The sequence below is a fragment of the Manis pentadactyla genome, chromosome 2 (assembly GCF_030020395.1).
Source record: "Manis pentadactyla isolate mManPen7 chromosome 2, mManPen7.hap1, whole genome shotgun sequence".
NCBI lineage: Eukaryota > Metazoa > Chordata > Mammalia > Pholidota > Manidae > Manis > Manis pentadactyla.
In genome coordinates this window covers 156,131,686-156,153,367 of record NC_080020.1, presented here as the reverse complement: position 1 = coordinate 156,153,367, position 21,682 = coordinate 156,131,686, and the positions used below count along the sequence as shown (strand labels likewise).

Sequence of the window (21,682 nt, the reverse complement as noted above, 5' to 3'; positions counted from 1 at the left end):
CAAAATGGCCCTGTGCAGGGCTGTAGGGAGCACCAGAGCTGTCTGCAGATTGCCTGACTCATAGCAGGTCCTCAGTAAAGGGTCTTTGTCAGGCAGGCAGCCTTCGCCCACACCTGGGCACAGGGTTCAGGGGTGTGGCCGTAGCTGGCATTCTCTGGAGTAATACGCTCCAGAACTCAAAAATCCCTTCGGAGAAGTCTAGGAAGGGGCTCCACTCTCCGTGCCTCCCTGCGCGCAGCAGCCCTGCCCCAGCTCTGCCCAGCCCAGCTGATGCGAGGCGGGTTCATTGAGGAGCCTTTTGGCTGGCGGCGGTGGAAGGACCTGCTCGGCTGGAATGTTTTTTTCCCTCCCAGACGACGTCCGATGGGTGTGTCGGCCGGAGGTGATATTTGAAGGGCTGCGGGCGCGGGCGAGCTGCTGCGGAGCCTGGGGCGCCAGCACTGGGCGAGAGCATGGCCTCCCGGGACCCTCCGGACACCAGCTACGCCCCGCCCGACGTGCCCTCGGGGGTCGCGCTGTTCCTCACCATCCCCTTCGCCTTCTTCCTGCCCGAGCTGGTGAGTGCGGCCGCGGGCACTGCAGACAGGGAGGGGCCGGGGGAGGGGCACCCGGCGGGGCTGCTGTGGCCCTGCCGCCTGCGCCGTTCCGGCTTCTGCCGAGGGTGGGTGGGTTTCCTCCCGGGTGGGTTTCCTCCTTCCCAAATGGAACCCCGTCCCCGCGGGTGGCACGCAGGCCGCCTGGTGATTGCAGGGGTCGGATGATGCTGCGAGAGATTCCGGGGTCCTCAGGAGATGTTGGAGATGGAATTCTATTACCGGCTTTTTGTCCAGCTACATGGTTCTTTCTGCTTTTCCGAATTCGAAGTGGGGATGTCTCCAACTTTCCCTCTCACAGGAGTCCTCCAGTATTCTCTTAACTGTCATGGCAGCTGACTTTGAACTTTGCCCTATGAGACTCCCCACAGGCGGTAGCCTGTGGCCACACGTGCCATAGAACAGGCGTGTGAGACTCCCTGGTCGCGCTGGAGAGCCTGTCCCGTGTTACTCTCAGGGGCCCTGCGGCTGAGTAACGGCCACAACCACGGTCCCCATGGGCAGGCCTGGCGTGTTCCAGTGCACAGAGCCGTGCGCTCAGGGTCCCAGGGAGCTCGAGTCCCTCTGAGTCTGCTGGCCCATCTGCTTCTCAGGGATGCAGACACTGAACAATTCAGGGCAAAGCGGTCTGTTTTGTTTTTCACATACTTTCCGGAAGATCCATCCTGTGGATGGTATTTTCTTACTAGCTTGAATTGGGCAGAGCTACCCCCTGGGCAAGGAGGGGAAGATAGAAAGTGGTTCCAACTTTCTGTTGGACCTGCCCTGCCCTGCCCTCTCACCCTCATCATCTGCCTGGAAGGCTGGGCCTGACTGAGCAGGTATTTGGCAAACTAGTCCAAGCGGCCCACTGATGGCAACTGGAAAGGGAAGCCCGGGTTGGGGAATCAGGTGCCTCCAGGCCTGCCCCCTGGGGCTCAGGAGCGTGGGCATCCTGCCAGACTGATGACCTCTTGGTGCTCTTGCAAGTTCTCTGGGCCGGGCCCAGGGCTGTCCCTCACCTCAGACCGTCCATGTGCATTGCCAGGGTCACAGCTGACTCCATCCCCTTTTGTTGAGCACACGTTTCCTGTCAGTCAATGCAAGCCCCAGGTGACAGGGCTGTGCCTTCCCAATTCTCGGTCTGCTGGAGAGAGACTCACGGACTCTTCTCCCCAGAGTCAGACCTGCTTGAGAGGGTGACTGTCCTGGGAGAGCCATACAGCCATGTCAAGTCAGGGAGGGGTGCAATCCTGCCACTGAGGGGCGACTCTGGAGTGGACCTCAAAGGATAGGCTGGATTTCCAGGTTGGGAGGGCAGCAAAGGGAAAGACCTGGAGCCCAGGAGAGACAGGCCAGCAGGAGGCTGGAGGGATGGGGCTTCGGAATCAGGAAAGCACCCAGGGACAGAGTTGTTGTGAGAGGGGCCATCTCCTGCACCCACCCCCATGGTGCTGGGCAGGGCTCTGGGACCTTAAGTATCTTTGGGGGCAATATACTGTTAGTGGTTCACTCCTATTCAATTATTTTTCTTTGCAATCATTTTAGATTTATAACAAAGCCATGATAATAGTACAGAGACTTCCCTTATTCTCTTTACTCAGCTTCCCTTAAGGTCCACGTGTACATAGTACAACTATCAAAATCGGTAAATTAACATTGTTACTATGCTGTCAGCTGTGTAATGAACCTCATTCAGTTGTGCTGTGTCCCCGCTAATGCCCTTTCCTTGTCCCGGTGCCAGTCCCGGACTCCACGTTGCATTTGGGTGCTGGGTCTCCTTCACCTCTTTTAATCTGGGGCAGTGCCTCATTCCTTGGACAGTGCTGCTGTCACTCTGTACAGTGCCCTCTCTTTAGCCTTATCTGATGTTTCCTCATTACAACTTCAGTTTGTAGTTACAAGTAATCCTTATTCAATGTTGAACATATAGAAAATACAGAAATAAATAGAAGCCTAGACATGCATATATTTAATGGAGTTAGTCTCCACATGCTGTTCTGCACCTGTTGGCTCCCTAAATGACTGTTCCTCATGCGGAATATAAAAACGAGTGGGCCTCCACACCTCTGGGGGGAGGTGGGGAGGCAAACTGGAGAGCAGGGTAGAATTTGGTTGGCTGGTTGATTCTGATCCTACTGAGCAGAAGAGATGCTGGGTTGGAGAGGAGAATCAGCCTGGTAGAAGCCCCTTTCTATCCCTGTCACCTGCTGGCACCCCCTGGGGCTGACCAGGCCTTGGGCTCCCAGGAGATCCTGTCTTGGGGCTTAAGACATTATAGATGGGCAGCTGTTTTTCTAAGGACATGAGTCCAGAAAATGGATTCTAAAACCAGGAGCTCAGGCCAGCGAAAAGGGGTAGAGAAGGTGAAGTCCATAACCCAGATTCAGATGTCACCCGTAATGGAACGGCCCAGGGTGGACATGGGTGTGTCTGTGGGCACGCTTCCCTCCAGCCACTGTTTACTGAAGTCTGGAGAGCAGGCCCCGTGCTGAGAGCTTTCCATGGGCACAAGGGGCCAAAAAGGCAAGGACAGCAGAATTAAATGAGGTCTCCATGAGGCCTATCCCCTCGGCTCTCCCAGACCCTGAGCCACCCCTGCTGAGCAGCCTCTGGCTCTTTTGCATTCATGACAATGACAGACCAGGATGGCACAGACTCCTAGAGAGCTGCATGTTCCCTGCCTGCTCTGCTCCCTGCATCCTGCTCCTACAGATCTTTGCCAAATTGCTTTTAGTCTTTAATATTAAAATGCACACCTTAAGCTTTTATTTTGCAGTAATTGTAGACTTTAGGCAGTGGCAAAGATAGTTCAAAGAGGTCTCCCCCAGCCCTCAGCCGGCTTCCCGAGTGGATACATCCTCCAGAGAACTAGCTCATCAAACCCCAGTAACCGACGTCAGTTCCCTTGTGCCCATGTGTCCGATTTTATTCAGATGAACGTCGTCGTTCCCTTGTGCCCATGGAAATGTGTCTGTTCCTCTGTGCCATTTTCTTCCTCCTGCAGGTTCCTGTCCCCACCACCAAATCATGACAGAATTGCTCCATCTCCACCAAGATCTCCTCCCACTTCCTGTTTGTTCCCCACCCCACCCATGAATCCTATCCCTGAATCCCTGGAAACCACTAATTCCATCACTATAATGTTGTCATTTCAAGAAAGTATATAAATAAATGGAATTGTACAGCATGTGGCCTTTTGAGATGGCTTTTTCCAGTCAGCATAATGCCTTGAGATTCATCCAAGTTGTGTGTATCATAGTCTTTTCCTTTTGATTGCTGCATACTATTCCACAGCTTGGCGCTGCTGCACTGTGTTTAACCTGTGATCCACTGAGACACATTTTGGTTGTTTATACAGTTCTTAGCTATCCTAATTATGGCTGCTGGGAATGTTTGTGTACTGGCTTTTATGTGGTAGTAATTTTCATCTCTGGGGAAATGCCCAAGTGTGATTGCTGGGCTGTCTGATAAGTATATGCTTCGTTTTCATTAAGAAACTGACCAGCCGTTTGCCAGAACGGTTGTATTGTTTTACATTCCCACCAGCAACAGATAAGACTTTTGAGATTTTAACATTCAAATTCATATTGAATTCAGATTTCTCATTTGAAAACAGTTTTAATTTCTACCTATAATCTCCAAGTGTGAGGAACCTTTGAGTCAATGCATTTTAAGACACCGTTTGTTCCCTCTCTCCTTTGTTCAGCGGGTGTGGGAGCCTGCTGGGGCCAGTGGAGGGCAGGGCCTGGGGCCCAAGTGACTCACGTGCTCTTCAGAGCAAATTGTGCAGGTGGCTGCAGAGTGCAGGAGCAGGGGTGACCACCTGATTTGCCTGCGTGCTGTGAGCTGACTCATCCGATTTTATTCAGATGAACGGTGTTCAGTGAGAGCTGGCCCAGGTGATTACCACTGGGGGAGTACTTTATGGGTAAGAGTCCGAGGAAGTCTTTTAACTTTCACCGTTTCCCTAGTCGGTTTACTGATTAGATGTTTGGCTAATTAAAAAGAAACAGCAAGTAAGATTTTGAGACAGTCAGCCTGTTAAAAGGTGAAGTGTTCAGGGTTTGATGTTTTCCCCTTCACTTGCCTGCACCATGGTCAGAAGGAACTATGCTGATGTCCCCAGAAGCTCATTCCAGAACCTTCCAGCTGGGGAAACTCACACTTATGCGTCACATAAATCCCTAGGTCACCATCAGCCTGCTGCTTCCTCTACTCTGTCTATAAAACCCTGTTTGAAAACTTACTGAACCTTGAAGCTGTGTGGGGTCATCCATGTGGACTGAAGTTACAGCAAGAGGCTGAGAAGGAAGGAGGGCTCATCTGAGGCCTGACTTAGAGCAGGTGCTTCCCTTGTGTTACATTTGCTTAGAAGTTGGTTTTCCAAAAGGAAAACTCCTTTCCCGTGTTTCCCTCTGCACCCCTTTAAATGCTCCACACCTGTGGGGAATAGCAGAAGTAAGTCCGACTTAGTCCCCTCTCCCTTCATCTTTGCTGCCTCTGCCTCCCCGCCACACACTTCGCCCGGCTCCTGCAGAGTGAGGGTGCCGACAGCCTCTGAGCCCGGGTACCACAGAGTCCCGTCATCACAGTGCCCAAGGATGCCAGCAGAAGGCATGTGAGAGGAAGGGGAAACGCGGTGGGGAGGTATAATCACAGAGTGTGGGCTGTGGGGAGCAGGGCCCTGGGGCAGGACAGCGGGAGGGCAGTGTGGAAAGGATTCACTTCAACCACTCTTGCTGCCTGGACCCGCTTTGGCTTCCTGGCACCAGCCCCAGCCCTGACTCTGGGAGGCCCCAGTGTGCTCAGGTTTGGTAAAACAGAGTCAGTTGGGATGGGGGTAAGGTAGACAGCCTTGCTCTGCTACTTACTCACTGTGAGACCCTGAGCACTTTGCTTAACCTCTCTGAGCCTCAACAAGGGAGAGAGTAACAGTAAAGCTCTCCTGAGCCAGCCCTGGGGTTTCAGTAAGAACCATCACAGGAAGCATCAGCACGTTGCAACTGCTCAGGAAATGTGAGCTCAGGCTACTTTATCATTGGTCCTCTGGACCTCTTACTAGGAATTTGCTCTTATGAGCAAATTCCTATTGTAACCCACAGATATTTACTGAGATACCGCTACTGATCTAGCCCCACGCTGTGCTCTTAAGGGCAGAAAGGGGGTAAGGTAGGTTGTGGACCCTGTCTTAAAGGCATGACGCAAGAACATGTGGAGAGCACCCCAAGATAGGAAACAGTGGAAAGTATCACAGCTGCCAAGTTCCAGGAGCAGGTTGGCTATCAGGACAAGCTTCCTCGAGGCGCTGGCCTGGCATTCTTGAAGGGTTTGGATTGAAGGATTAGATGTTTGCTTATTCAGTGTAGGATTTCCTGAGATCAGGAGGCTAATAGAGACATAAAATCAGGCTGTGAGGAAAGAGGAAGACTGCCCCACTTAAATCCCATGTGTTCACTCAACAAGTATTGATTGAGTGCCTACTTTGTGCCAAGCACGGGGACATAAAGATGAAGGAAACAGATATGGCCCTGCCCTGTGGGGTTTGAGGGCCAATGGGGCAGATGGAGACCAGCCAAGGAGAGCAGGGGCTGTGCCGGCAGGGTGCCCGGGAAGCTCCACCTGCAGTATGTATGGCGCAGAGAGGGGGCCCAGTATAGGGGCCTTTTCATGCAATTGTTGACCGGCTTAAAAGCAGAAAGGAGACCCAGAAGCAGCAGGCAATGCTAAGTACATGAAGTAGCTGCCACCCATCCCAGGAGTCAGGCCAAGCAGCCTGAGTCAGACCCCCGGAGGTCACACTGTGGCCTGTAGGGAGGGGGTGCTGTGAGGCAATGGGCACCCCAGGGAGGGGCTCAGGGACCTGAATTGGAGCCAACTCTGCTGCAGTGACAGTGACAGTCCCCACGCCTGTCCTCCCATTGCCCGAGCCCAGCAGGACTCCAGCCCCTTGGGGAGCCAGGACCTGGGCTTGCAGAGGCCCGGCCACACACACAGCTTACCAGAGGAGGTGGACCAGAGTGGAGAGAACCTGGCCCAGTCCAAGCCCACATGCTCCCCTCTGCCCGAGGATGAAATTCTGGTCCCAATCTTCCCCTGACTGTCCAGCCAAACCATGAGCAGCCTTCCTGAACTCGTGGCCTCTCAGTTCAGACAGGACAGGCAATCAGTCTGCTGCTGGAAGATTAGCCCACCAGGAGGTTTTCTTCACTAGCAGGTGCTGGGATGAAAATAACTGGGTCCTCTTAGAGGGGGTGGTAGGAAGGGTCCCAGAGCATCGTGACCCAGTGGACCACAGGGAGCCCAGATAAGGAGTCTGAGCGATAAGAGGTGCCCCACCTCAGCCATCAACCTGCCAAGGGTTTTTCACCAGGAGTTTTCCCTGGGGCAAGGCTGATCTGTGGGAGGCAGAGGGTTACTGGAATGTTGTCCAGTTCGGAAAGTAATAGGAAGCAGGAGAGAGCAGGGAGAAGCAGGGGGCCACGCGGGGGGTTCCCTAGCCTTCACCCCTCTCACCTCCACTAGTGCCTCCGGTGCATCCCCTACCTGCCAGCCAGCACTGCCCCTCCGCTGTCACCACCTGGTCTGTCCAGAATAGATGGCTGCTCAGGGCGCACAGAGCCCAACCCTGCTGCAGCAGGGTCAGCCCAGACCCCCGTCCCACAGCTCCTGAGACACAACTCCCCACCCTCCTGCCTCCAGCTCTGCCTAGAAGGTGCAGGGGGGCTCCAGAGAGGGCCTCAGTGGGCTCCCCACCTAGCAGGGCCAGATATCATGGGTTTGGGGCCCCAGAGTCTTCTGGCCTATTTCAGAGAAATCCAACTCAGCCCCTCCCTTGGAGGGGTTCTCTTGCCTTCCTGCCTCTGCACCGCTCAAACACACACACACATACACAGAAACACACACACTCCCATCTGCACCCTCTTTCTTCCCAAGCGATGCTGGGTGGGTGTGGGAGGGGGTGATGGTCTCTTGAACAGCATCCCCTCTGACAGCACATTTTTGTGCTCTCTTTCCCATGTGCTGGGGAGAGGCAGGGAGACAGAAAGTCTTCCAGGGAATCTTATCTGCTCTCCCAGGGAAGATGCTACTGACACAGAGAATTTCTAGGACTTGGAAGGTGACAGAGTAGGAAATGGGTGGGGATAAAACAGGATTTGTTCTCATCCCGTCCTGGCTCCTGGCAGAAGCACGAGTCTGTGGCTGGGCCACAGTGGCAGGCCCAGGGGCATTGGGTGGTGCCACCTGCGTGGGATCAGGCCCAGGAAGACAAGACTGAGCAGCTAGTGAGTGGAGGGTCCAGCCACCTGCCTCCTGCCTCTTTTTGGAGTTGGGTTGCAACATGTACCGAGCCCCTGCTTTGTGCCAAGCTCCATGCCCTCCACTGGGGACACAGAAGCCACAGGGCAGAGTCCTGCACCCAGAAGCTCACGGTCTGGTGAGGAGGCAGTGAAGATAAACAGTGACCATGAGGGAGGCCGCCAGAGGTGTGCTGGCAGGAGTGGCTTCCTGGAGGAGGTGACATAGTCTGCCCCTGCTTCTTGAGAGTCTGGTCATACGCAGTGCTGGAGTGGGAAGCTGAGCGAGAGTTAACCAGAAATAGAGTGAAAAGTGACATCCTTGGGTCCTTGGGCCTGACAATGGGCAGGAACATGTCATACAATGTGGATAAGGTGGAGTGGGGCCACCCCTGACCCCAACCCCAGGACTCATGGGGTGACCTCCTGGGGACAAGTGAAGGGACAGTAGTGGGAACAAAGAGGGAGGAGCCCGGCTGAGAGGCCAGGCGAGTGGGGAGCCAACCACGAGGCTGCGAAGCTGAGCAGGGGCATTTTTTTTCTGCTTCTCTAAGTCTTTTCTGTACTTTGTGACCTTTCTGAGGTGCACACGTTTAAAAAAATTTTTTTAATCTTCCTTCAAAAATGTTCAGTAGATTTTTTTTGTTTGTTTAAAGAGAGAAGGAAAAGCCCTTTAGACTTTGGATGGGTAAGACTGTTTTGATTATTTTATGTTATGTTGTAAATCTGTACTGTTTAGTCAATAAAAAGCTGGGTCAGTTGGTGGCTGGGGGCCTGAATGGGTGGATGCGGTCCTCCGGGAGGAAACCCTCAGAGGGTGGGGAGGAAGGCAGAGGGGGCCAGGCACTGACTCACCGGCCCCTCCTGCGTGGCATCCTGTCCCTCCCAAGCACACGCCCCAAGGTAGGCGCTGATGTTCCTTGGCGGGCGGCCAGCCGGGGCCTGAGAGCACTTGTGGGTACCGAGGGCTCCTTATATGACCTGTTCTGCCAGCAGTGGTGGAGGGAGCTCTGGCCCCACTATTGTTCCTGGAGTGGACCGGATAAGACACGGGCCCTCACCAGAGGTCAAGGGGACCAGGGGCAATTTCCTGCTAACCTTATAGCCCCAGAGAGAAAATCCTCACTCCGTGAGTCAGGGTGTGGCGGAATTGTGGCAAGTAGAACTCCCACTTAATGCTAGTGGTCTGGGGACCCTGGATTCCAGGCCAGGCCTGCCACACCGCCGCAGGTAACTTTGCGGAAGTCACCTGGCCTCTCAGAGGTGGTTTCAGTCCCTATGCAAAGGGGGTGAGGATATCTGCTGGGGCTCCCAGTTGCAGGGATGGGAGCCACCCATGGGCTGTAGACAACACCCACACATGCTGGGGTCTCTGAGCTGCCCACGGGAGGCCTGCCCAACAGCGCCTGCTGCCTGGGTAACCTGGAGGACCGACCCGGCCTGACTGGGCCTCGACCCCCCGACTGTGCAGGCCTGGCTCCTTTACACTGTGTCTGGCCACAGCAGAGGTGGGACACTCCAGGCATCCTTCCATCCTGGTGACCCGCTATCCCTCCCAGCAACAGGGAGAGGAGACCTCTTCCTTCCTCTCAGGCTCAGGCTTCCCACGCAGGCCCAGGTGGGGCCTGCCCTGCACACTGGGCTGGGGCTGGGAAGGGAGGGAGTCATGGACAGAGCCCGGGGCCGGAGGAAAAGAAGGCACGCGAGAGCAAAGGTCTCCACGGATGAGACATGTTCTCAGGGCAGCTGTGTGTGTGTGTGTGTGTGTGTGTGTGTGTGTGTGTGTGTGTGTCTGAAATAAATCATCCAGGACACGGTAGTTCCCTTTCCCATGGGCAATGCACAGCTGTGTTTTCCATTCTACTCCACTTCATCTTTAATGTTGTTGGGGGCTGGCCAAAAGGATTTCAGTCACTCAGGGGTCTCAGCCCACATTTGGAAGGCCCAGTGCCAGGGCACCAAGGGATGCTCAGGGTGCAGCATGGAGCCCCGAGGGGCAAGACAGGTGGCTCCTTTGGCCTATGCGTCACGGGGAGCCAGTGGGGTGTTCCAAGAGGGGGTGAGGGGTATTGGCATCATCATAGACTCGTGTCCCAGGTGGTCGTCAGGGGATCTGTGATGAGGGCTGTCGCTGGCTCCCGCTGGCTGGAACCAAAGAGGATGGACTACCTCATGTCCTGGGAAGCCCAGAGCAGGCAGACTCCCCAAGTCTTCAGCGGCACAGCCATGTCATTAGGGCCCAGGGCGCTGTCCATCTCTTTCCTCTTCTACTTCATGGCTCCAGACAGGGACTGTCTCATCCTGGGTCTCTTTGGGCAGGAAGAAACCCTCCCCATGATTCCCCAGAAGGCTTCCGCTTGTGTGTCACTGGCCAAGATTCCGTCCCGTGTGTGTCCCAGCCAAGAGATGCAGTAAGCCTCGTGGATGTTGGAGAGCCACCGGCTACTTCCCCTCCCTGCCCACACCTCCCACCAGTAAGCCTAGTTAGGGAATTTACCCCAGAGAAACAGTTTAAGAGAAGACAACCATCTCTGCAAGGTTATTTCTGTGTCATTGTCAATAACAGGGGGAGACTAGAAACATCCAACATACTTGCCCTGGGGCCCAATTGCATAAGTGATGTTTTATCAACTTGATGGAATGTGATTATGGCACTCAAAGTGCAGTCCACCCTCATTACTCACCATTCTGTATTTGCAAAGTCACCTACTCAGTAAAACTTTTTTGTAACCTCCAAATCAATACTTGAGGCGTTTTCACAGTCATTTGTTGGCATGTGCACAACAGAAAAAAATCAGTTGCTCAGTTTCCACCTGAGATTGGAAGAGGGGGTGCTCTGCCTCCTTGCTGCAGCCCTCCTACTGTAAACAAGCGTACTTCTCGAGGTCTGCTCCATGCCACATGGTTCACAGTTTTTGTGCTTTTTGGTAGTGATTTTGCTATTTCAGTGGCCCTCAAGTGCAGCACTGAAGTGCTGTCTGGCGTTCCTAAGCATGAGAAGGCTGTGATGTGCCTTACCGAGAATACGTGTGAGAGAAGCTTAGTGTTACAGTGCTGTTGGCTGAGAGTTCAGTGTTAATGAATCAACACTTTATATTACATAAGGTGGCTTTAAGCAGAAAACACACATAAAACAGAGCTGTGTGTTAATCAGTTGACAAAAATATTGTGACCACAGACCTGGCTCCCAGGAACCAACCCTGTATCTCCCCTAGGAGCAGTGGTTCAGTGTTCACGAATTCAGGGTTCAAGGCAACTTTATAGAAATACCTTGAGTAACAAGAACTGTAATAAGCCTGTATTTTTAAGCCAGGTAGCAAAACAGGAAAACGTGAAAAGTGGAATACAAAATGTATGCTCGCCATGATTTATAACTTTATAGAAAATATTATGTGTAAACACTAGGCCTGGGAAGGAGCATAGCACAGTGAAAAATTCCTTTGCTGTTAATATTATTTTTACAATCAATTTAAACTCGCATGGTTGAAAGATAATAGCAGCTCTAATCCAGCCATTAAAATCACCCCGGGGTTGAGGTGTTTAGAGTGAACAGCAGCAAATTCCCAAGGGAAACCTGCTCCCACCACAGCAGCATGAACACAGGGTGTGTCTGTTCAGCGAAGCTGTGACTCTTGGAGCCTTTTGCACCAGAACTGCACCCTGGGGTCCAAACCACAGCCCCAGCATGGGCTTTGTCTTATTTTTCCCTTTTAAAGGATGTGCGTGGAACACGGAGTTATACACTCTGTTCATAGCAGCACTATTCACAATTGCCAAAAGGTGGAAGCAAGCAGCCCAGGTGTCCATCAATGGAAAGATTGATAAAAAGAAAAAAAAGTATATGTGTATATTCCTGTAATGGAATATTATTCAGCTAAAAAGGAAGGAAATTCTGGCACCTACTACAACATGGATGAACCTTGAAGACGTTACGCTAAGGGAAACCAGCCAGTAGCAAAAGAACAAATGCTGTGAAACCACTTACTTAGAGTGATCAAATTTTTAGAGACAAAAGAAGAGTGATTGACAGGAACTTGGGGGAGAAGGAAACAGTAGTGGGTTATTATTTAAAGGGGTTTCAGGTTTGTGAGAAGAAGTGCGTTCTGGAGCTGGATGGTGGGGGTGCCTGCACGACCTTGTGAATGCGCTTTGGGCCACAACCCTGTACTCTTACAAATGGCTAAGGTGGCAGCTTTTGTTCTGTTTTTTACCACAATTTTTTTTCCCTTTTTTTTTTTGTATCATTAATCTACAATTACAGAGCAACATTATGTTTACTAGACTCCCCCCATCATCAAGTACCCCCCACATACCCCATTACAGTCACTGTCCATCAGCGTTTTTACCACAATTTTTTATTTTTTTATTTTTTTTTATTGAAGGGTAGTTGACACAGTATTACATTAGTTTCAGGTGTACAACACAGTGATTCAACATTTATATACATGATAATTCTAGGTACCAGCTATCACCATACCAAGTTGTTACAATATTTTGACTATATTCCTTATGCTATACATTACATCCCGGTTACTTATTTATTTTACAATTGGAAGTGTGTTTATATATATATATATATTTTTTTTTTTTTCCTGAGGGCATCTCTCATATTTATTGATCAAATGGTTGTTGACAACAATAAAATTCTGTATAGGGGGGTCAATGCTCAATGCACAATCATTAATCCACCCCAAGCCTAATTTTCATCAGTCTCCAATCTTTTGAAGCTTAACGAACAAGTTCTTACATGGAGAACAAATTCTTACCTAGTGAATAAGTTACATGGTGAACATTACAGGGGCAGTCATCACAGAAGCTTTCGGTTTTGCTCATGCATTATGAACTATAAACAGTCAGTTCAAATATGAATATTCATTTGATTTTTATACTTGATTTATATGTGGATACCACATTTCTCTCTTTATTATTATTATTTTTAATAAGGTGCTGAAGTGGTAGGTAGATACAAGATAAAGGTAGAAAACATAGTTTAGTGTTGTAAGAGAGCAAATGTAGATGATCAGGTGTGTGCCTGTAGACTATGTGTTAATCCAAGCTAGACACGGGCAATAAAACATCCATGTATGCAGAAGATTTCTCTCAGAACGCGGGGGGTGAGGTTCTAAGCCTCACCTCTGTTGATCCCCAATTTCTCACCTGATGGCCCCCCTGCGACTGTGCCTGTCTTAGGTTGTTCCTCCCTTGAGGAATCTTACCCGTCTCTGGCTAACCAGTCATCTTACGGGGCCATACAGGGAAATGTAAAGTTGGTAAGTGAGAGAGAAGCCTTATTGTTTGAAATGGTTAGCTTTTTATTTCTTTGCATATTTATGCCCTGTGGCTTCTATGCCCAGCATTTGTCTTGAGGTGTCTTTACCCCTTGGAAGAATTATGATACTCGGTAAATTCGATATATGGCACGAATTCTATTTAAGGGTTGTAATTAGGAAGGAAGAAGAAAAGCTATAGAAGTAGCAGGCGGAAGAAAACATGGGGAGATTAATTATTTCTTTGACATATCCTCTTGTAGAGTAACTTCAGCGTGTATAGTTTTTAAACTACTAAGTAAATTGCGCACACACATTAACATAATAGGAGTACAGTTACGTAACCAAAGCATACCTGTAATTACCAGCCATCTCCAGTGAAACCAAGAAAACCAGTTAGGCACCTTAGGCATTTGTGAAAACTTATCTATGATATGGTGGATAATGTCCAACTGAACTTGAACAGTCTGAGAGAATTCAGATAAATTAAAACAACCCATTCCTGGGGACTGTTCACATCCCATATGTTCTTTTAACAGTAAATAGTCTGTAGTTGTAAGATTTTGGAGCGCTACAATTTGCACTTCTTCTAATTCTTGGTTGAGTTCCAACCGTATAGATCCAGTCAAATTTGTTGTTTTACTGCATGCACAGGCCAGCTTAGATATCTCCTTCTTCATTCCCATGGCAAGTCCAGGAATTGGTGGGATGAGTGCATCTACAGCTGTAGCAGTGCGTGGATCTTTGTTGGGGTTTTTTTGATGATCATCTTCTGGCATGAGTCCTCCCGAGAGTGCTGATGTTGAAAGTTCTTTTTCATATCGTATCTTAGTTCATTTTCAGGGTAGCCCAATTAGGCTTTGATCCTCTGTATAAACACAAACAGACCCTTTGCCCTTTATATCTTTGTGTAGAGCTCATTGGAGGTCACCACACAGGAACTGCTCTTTTTTTTTTTTAACATTAATCTACACTTACATAACGAATACTTTGTTTACTAGGCTCACCCCTATATCAGGTCCCCCCTATAAACCCCTTTACAGTAACTGTCCATCAGCGTAGCAAAATGTTGCAGAATCACTACTTGTCTTCTCTGTGTTGTACAGCCCTCCCCTTTCTCCTACCCCACTATGGATGCTAATCTTAATACCCCCCTTTTTTTCCCCCCCCTTATCCCTCCCTACCCACCCATCCTCCCCAGTCCCTTTCCCTTTGGTACCTGTTAGTCCATTCTTGAGTTCTGTGTTTCTGCTGCTGTTTTGTTCCTTCAGTTTTTCCTTTGTTCTTATACTCCACAGATGAGTGGGATCATTTGGTATTTCTCTTTCTCCGCTTGGCTTGTTTCACTGAGCATAATACCCTCCAGCTCCATCCATGTTGCTGCAAATGGTAGGATTTGCCCTTTTCTTATGGCTGAGTAGTATTCCATTGTGTATATGTACCACATCTTCTTTATCCATTCATCTATCGATGGACATTTAGGTTGCTTCCAATTCTTGGCTATTGTAAATAGTGCTGCGATAAACATAGGGGTGCATTGGTCTTTCTCATACTTGATTGCTGCATTCTTAGGGTAAATTCCTAGGAGTGCAATTCCTGGGTCAAATGGTATGTTTGTTTTGAGCATTTTAATGTACCTCCATACTGCTTTCCACAATGGTTGAACTAATTTACATTCCCACCAGCAGTGTAGGAGGGTTCCCCTTTCTCCACAGCCTCGCCAACATTTGTTGTTCTTTGTCTTTTGGATGGCAGCCATCCTTACTGGTGTGAGGTGATACCTCATTGTAGTTTTAATTTGCATTTCTCTGATGATTAGTGATGTGGAGCATCTTTTCATGTGTCTGTTGGCCATCTGTATTTCTTTTTTGGAGAACTGTCTGTTCAGTTCCTCTGCCCATTTTTTAATTGGGTTATTTGATTTTTGTTTGTTGAGGCGTGTGAGCTCTTTATATATTCTGGACGTCAAGCCTTTATCGGATGTGTCATTTTCAAATATATTCTCCCATACTGTAGGGTTCCTTTCTGTTCTATTGATGGTGTCTTTTGCTGTACAGAAGCTTTTCAGCTTAATATAGTCCCACTTACTCATTTTTGCTGTTGTTTTCCTTGCCCGGGGAGATATGTTCAAGAAGAGGTCACTCATGTTTATGTCTAAGAGGTTTTTGCCTATGTTTTCTTCCAAGAGTTTAATGGTTTTGTGACTTACATTCAGGTCTTTGATCCATTTTGAGTTTACTTTTGTATATGGGGTTAGACAATGGTCCAGTTTCATTCTCCTACATGTAGCTGTCCAGTTTTACCAGCACCATCTGTTGAAGAGATTGTCATTTCGCCATTGTATGTCCATGGCTCCTTTGTCAAATATTAATTGACCATATATGTCTGGGTTAATGTCTGGATTGTCTAGTCTGTTCCATTGGTCTGTGGCTCTGTTCTTGTGCCAGTACCAAATTGTCTTGATTACTATGGCTTTATAATAGAGCTTGAAGTTGGGGAGTGAGATCCCCCCTACTTTATTCTTCTTTCTCAGGATTGCTTTGGCTATTCGGGGTCTTTGGTGGTTCCGTATGAATTTTTGAATTATTTGTTACAGTTCATTGAAGAATGTTGCTGGTAGTTTCATAGGGATTGCATCAAATCTGTATATTGCTTTGGGCAGGATGGCCATTTTGACGATATTAATTCTTCCTAGCCACGAGCATGGGATGCGTTTCCATCTGTTAGTGTCCCCTTTAATTTATCTTAAGAGTGACTTGTAGTTTTCAGAGTGTAAGTCTTTCACTTCTTTGGTTAGGTTTATTCCTAGGTATTTTATTCTTTTTGATGCAATTGTGAATGGAGTTGTTTTCCTGATTTCTCTTTCTGTTGGTTCATTGTTAGTGTATAGGAAAGCCACAGATTTCTGTGTGTTGATTTTGTATCCTGCAACTTTGCTGTATTCTGATATCAGTTCTAGTAGTTTTCGGTTGGAGTCTTTAGGGTTTTTTATGTACAGTATCATGTCATCTGCAAATAGTGACAGTTTAACTTCTTCTTTACCAATCTGGATTCCTTGTATTTCTTTGTTTTGTCTGATTGCCGTGGCTAGGACCTCCAGTACTATGTTAGATAACAGTGGGGAGAGTGGGCATCCCTGTCTAGTTCCCGATCTCAGAGGAAAAGCTTTCAGCTTCTCACTGTTCAATATAATGTTGGCTGTGGGTTTTTCATAGATGGCCTTTATTATGTTGAGGTACTTGCCCTCTATTCCCATTTTGCTGAGAGTTTTTATCATGAATGGATGTTGAACTTTGTCAAATGCTTTTTCAGCATCTATGGAGATGATCATGTGGTTTTTGTCTTTCTTTTTGTTGATGTGGTGGATGATGTTGATGGACTTTCGAATGTTGTGCCATCCTTGCATCCCTGGGATGAATCCCACTTGGTCATGGTGTACGATCCTTTTGATGTATTTTTGAATTCGGTTTGCTAATATTTTGTTGAGTATTTTTGCATCTACGTTCATCAGGGATATTGGTCTGTAGTTTTCTTTTTTGGTGGGGTCTTTGCCTGGTTTTGGTATTAGGGTGATGTTAGCTTCATAGAATGAGTTTGGGAGTATCCCCTCCTCTTCTATTTTTTGAAAACTTTAAGGAGAATGGGTATTATGTCTTCCCTGTATGTCTGATAAAATTCCGAGGTAAATCCATCTGGCCCGGGGGTTTCGTTCTTTGGTAGTTTTTTTTATTACCGCTTCAATTTTGTTGCCGGTAATTGGTCTGTTTAGATTTTCTGTTTCTTTCTGGGTCAGTCTTGGAAGGTTGTATTTTTCTAGGAAGTTGTCCATTTCTCCTAGGTTTCCCAGCTTGTTAGCATATAGATTTTCATAGTACTCTCTAATAAGTCTTTGTATTTCTGCGGGGTCCGTCGTGATTTTTCCTTTCTCGTTTCTGATACTATTGATTTGTGTTGACTCTCTTTTCCTCTTAATAAGTCTGGCTAGAGGCTTATCTATTTTGTTTATTTTCTCGAAGAACCAGCTCTTGGTTTCATTGATTTTTGCTATTGTTTTACTCTTCTCAATTTTATTTATTTCTTCTCTGATCTTTATTATGTCCCTCCTTCTGCTGACCTTAGGTCTCATTTGTTCTTCTTTTTCCAATTTCGATAATTGTGACATTAGACCATTCATTTGGGCTTGTTCTTCCTTTTTTAAATATGCTTGGATTGCTATATACTTTCCTCTTAAGACTGCTTTTGCTGTGTCCCACAGAAGTTGGGGCTTAGTGTTGTTGTTGTCATTTGTTTCCATATATTGCTGGATCTCTATTTTGATTTGGTCATTGATCCATTGATTATTTAGGAGCATGTTGTTTAGCCTCCATGTGTTTGTGAGCCTCTTTGCTTTCTTTGTACAGTTTATTTCTAGTTTAATGCCTTTGTGGTCTGAAAAGTTGGTTGGTAGGATTTCAATCTTTTGGAGTTTACTGAGGCTCTTTTTGTGGCCTAGTATGTGGTCTATTCTGGAGAATGTTCCATGTGCACTTGAGAAGAATGTGTATCCTGTTGCTTTTGGATGTAGAGTTCTATAGATGTCTATTAGGTCCATCTGCTCTATTGTGTTGTTCAGTGCCTCTGTGTCCTTACTTATTTTCTGTCTGGTGGATCTGTCCTTTGTGGTGAGTGGTGTGTTGAAGTCTCGTAGAATGAATGCATTGCATTCTATTTCCTCCTTTAGTTCTGTTAGTATTTGTTTCACATATGTTGGTGCTCCTGTATTGGGTGCATATATATTTATAATGGTTATATCCTCTTGATGGACTGAGCCCTTTATCATTATGTAATGTCCTTCTTTGTATTTTTTTACTTTCTTTATTTTGAAGTCTGTTTTGTCTGATACCAGAATTGCAACACCTGCTTTCTTCTCTTTGTTGTTTGCATGAAATATCTTTTTCCGTCCCTTGACTTTAAGTCTGTGCATGTCTTTGGGTTTGAGATGAGTCTCTTGTAAGCAGCATATGGATGGATCTTGCTGTTTTATCCATTCTATTACTCTGTGTCTTTTGATTGGTGCATTCAGTCCATTTACATTTAAGGTGATTATTGAAAGGTATGAATTTATTGCCATTGCAGGCTTTAAGTTTGTGGTTACCAAAGGTTCAGGGTTAGCTTCTTTACTGTCTTACTGTCTAACTTAACTCGCTTGTTGAGCTATTATAAACACGGTCTGATGATTCTTTATTTCCCTCCCTTCTTATTCCTCCTCCTCCCTTCTTCATATGTTGGGTGTTTTGTTCTGTGCTCTTTTTAGGAGTGCTCCCATCTAGAGCAGTCCCTGTAGGATGCCCTGTAGAGGTGGTTTGTGGGAGGCAAATTCCCTCAATTTTTGTTTGTCTGGGAATTGTTTAATCCCTCCTTCATATTTAAATGATATTCGTGCTGGATGCAGTAGTCTTGGTTCGAGGCCCTTCTGTTTCATTGCATTAAGTATATCATGCCATTCTCTTCCGGCCTGTAGGGTTTCTGTTGAGAAGTCTGATGATAGCCTGATGGGTTTTCCTTTGTAGGTGACCTTTTTTTTTTCTCTCTGGCTGCCTTTAATATTTTTTCCTTGTCTTTGATCTTTGCCATTTTAATTATTATGTGTCTTGGTGTTGCCCTCCTTGGATCCCTTGTCATGGGAGTTCTGTGTACCTCTGTGGTCTGAGAGGCCATTTCTTCCCCTAGTTTGGGGAAGTTTTCGGCAATTATTTCTTCAAAGACATTTTCTATCCCTTTTTCTGTCTCTTCTCCTTCTGCTATTCTGATGATGAGTATATTATTCCTTTTTGATTGGTCACTCAGCTCTCTTAAAATTCTTTCATTCCTGGAGATCCTTTTATCTCTCTCTGCATCAGCTTCTCTGTGTTCCTGTTCTCTGTTTTCTAGTCCATTAATGGTCTCTTGCATCTCGTCCATTCTGTTTTGAAGTCCTTCCAGAGGTTGTTTTATTTCTGTATTCTCCTTCCTTAGTTCTTGCATATTTCTCTGCAAGTCCATCAGCATGGTTATGACTTTTGTTTTGAATTCTTTTTCAGGCAGACTGGTTAAATCTATCTTCCCAGGTTCCTTCTCAGGGGAAGATGTAGCAGATGCTGAAGCTGTCTGGGTTAGTCTTGTCTGGATCATATTTTTTTCCCTTTTCATGTTGACAGGTGCTATTGACTGTCGGCTGGGAGGGCCAAACTTTTCACTTGCTACTGGCCTTTCTTTACTGGGACAACTGCGACCTCTAGTGGCTTATGTTGGGTAATTGCGAGTAGGCTGGGTCTTTGTGTCTTGCCTGGCCGATATGGATGGATCTCCCTTTCTGTGGGCGGGGTTTGCCTTAGGCTGATTCTCTGCTTTCGCAGCGTCTGGAGGGGTAATGGACGGGGGGAGGGGGGCGCTGTTTGGCTGTTTACCTCCGTGAGGGGTCTCAGAGCTGTTGCCCAGGGGGTTAGTGCGCCCAGTTTTCCCTGTAATTTCCTGCCACTGGGCTGTGACCTATGCTGTTTCCATCCAGCTGTTAAATCCCTGTCCCTTTAAGACTTTCAAAAAGCCTCCGCTTTTCTTTGTCACAGGGGCATCAGCTTCGGCACCCGCTCAGAGGTCTTACTCCCTGTTCCCCCAGTATCCAGGGCCCCCTGGGCACGTACTGTGTCTGCACTCTGGCCCGGATGGCTGGGGCTGGGTGTTCAGCAGTCCAGGGCTCCGTCTCCCTCCCGCTCTGCCCACTCTTCCCCCGCCGGGAGCTGGGGGGAGGGGCGCTCGGGTCCCGCCGGGCCGGGGCTTGTATCTCACCCCTTTCACCAGGCGCTGGGTTCTCGCTGGTGTAGTTGTAGTCTGGCTGTTGTCCTGCGTCTTCTGGTCTCTCTTTTAGAATTAGTTGTATTTGTTGTATTTTCAAAAATATATATGTTTTTGGGAGGAGATTCCCACTGTCCTACTCACGCCGCCATGTTGGCTTCGCCCCCCACAATTTTTAAAAAGGGGGTATACAATGGCCAAGAGAACCTGGGCTCAGACAGCCTGGGCCATGGATACCTGAACATGAGTTCAACAGCATTCTTCACCTTGAAACATCACAGGGTCAGAGGGAGTCTTCAGGGAGCCCCGGGTCCTACCGCAGCAGTGCTAGAACGTGTCCTCCACGGCGCCTGTCCCAGCCGCCTGGGGCCGGGGGCTTCCCAGTTCGCTCTGCATGCTGACCTCCTGCCTCGCTGTCTTATTTGGGTCCTTCCTCTCAGCCCAAAAGTTTCTGAGGCTTTGTGGTACAGCCTGCATTCACCTGAGGACAGGGAGGGGAGGGAGAGGTGATGCTTCGCGGAAATTAAGACAAGTGGTAAGAAGAGGAACTCAGTGTTGATGCTGATGATAACTGCCACGCTGAATACCACCCAGTTACGCAGAAAAACCTGCCCCGGGGTGTCGCTCGTAGTGCTCCTCCCTGGGTCTCAACCCCTGGTCGGCCCTGCCCAGCCCACACCTCCCAGCCTCTGCCAGCAGTTCAGGCCAGGCGGCTCTGGGCCGCATGTCTGGTTCCTCCTTCCCTTGCCTGTGGGGTCATCACTAGGATGTCCCAGTGGGTGAGGTTCACTCCGCTGTGGCAGCCCAGCCCCTCCCCTGCCCTCATCAGCCCCTCCCCTACCCCTCCCCTGCCCCTCACTTACCACTCCCCTGCCCCCCTTGCCCCTCACTTACCCCTCCCCTGCCCCTCACCAGCCCCTCCCCTGCCCCCTGCCCCTCCCCAGTCCCTCCCCTGCCCCTCACCAACCCCTCCCCAGTCCCTCCCCTGCTCCTCACCAGCCCCTCCCCTGTCCCTCACCAACCCCTCCCCTGCCCCTCCCCTCCCCCTCACCAGCCCCTCCCCTGCCCTTCCTCTCCTCCTCACCAGCCCCTCCCCCCCTCACCAGCCCCTCCCCTCCCCCTCTCCAGCCCCTCCCCTTCCCCTCCCCTCCCCATCACCTGCCCCTCCCTCCCCCTCACCAGCCCCTCCCCCCCCCACTCACCTGCCTCTCCCCTGCACCTCACCAGCCCTTCACCTGCCCCTCACCAGCCCCTCACTGGCCTCTCACCTGCCCTTCACCTGCTTCTGCCCACTGGAGGCCTCTCAGCCCCCAGCAGCTCTATCCAGGTGGGCAGATCCATCCTCCCAAAAGGAGAGGCAGTTCTCTTCTGAGTCTCCCATTCTAAAGTCTTTGGGCTCTTGAAGCCTCATCATCCAGCACAGTCTTTCTTCTTCCTTTCTAAATGTAAAGGTTGGGTATTTTTATTACTTTAAACATTTGAAACCCTGTCTTTGAGCTAAGCAGTTCTCCTAGAGGCCAGGGTGCTGAATGGCTTACTGGGTCTCATTTAAGAAATACTCTGTGCATCTATGAACAAATGCACATTTACACAAACACACAGATGTATTTTCTTCTTCCTCTACATAAGCCACAGCACCCCAGGAACGCATCAGACAGCTCTTGGAGTTGTCCCATTTCGGTGTACAAAGAGCTGTTCCATCTTTTTGAAGGCTGATGAGTGCTCCACTGCAAAC

At 48.8% G+C, this 21,682-nt stretch overlaps 1 protein-coding gene across 2 annotated transcripts in view; it reads left to right on the top strand.

Annotated features, from left to right (window-relative positions):
* Window positions 1–308: 308 nt before the first annotated feature.
* The window catches only part of MALL (mal, T cell differentiation protein like), a 31,288-nt gene continuing 9,914 nt past the window's right edge, over window positions 309–21,682 (top strand). Inside the window, exon 1 of one of the 2 annotated variants that reach the window (XM_057496988.1) lies at window positions 309–557. In XM_057496988.1, the coding sequence (XP_057352971.1) occupies window positions 453–557 (105 nt within the window). In that variant the 5' untranslated portion in view covers window positions 309–452. The remainder of the gene's footprint in view (window positions 558–21,682) is intronic. The other variant, XM_036924122.2, reaches the window with a different exon arrangement.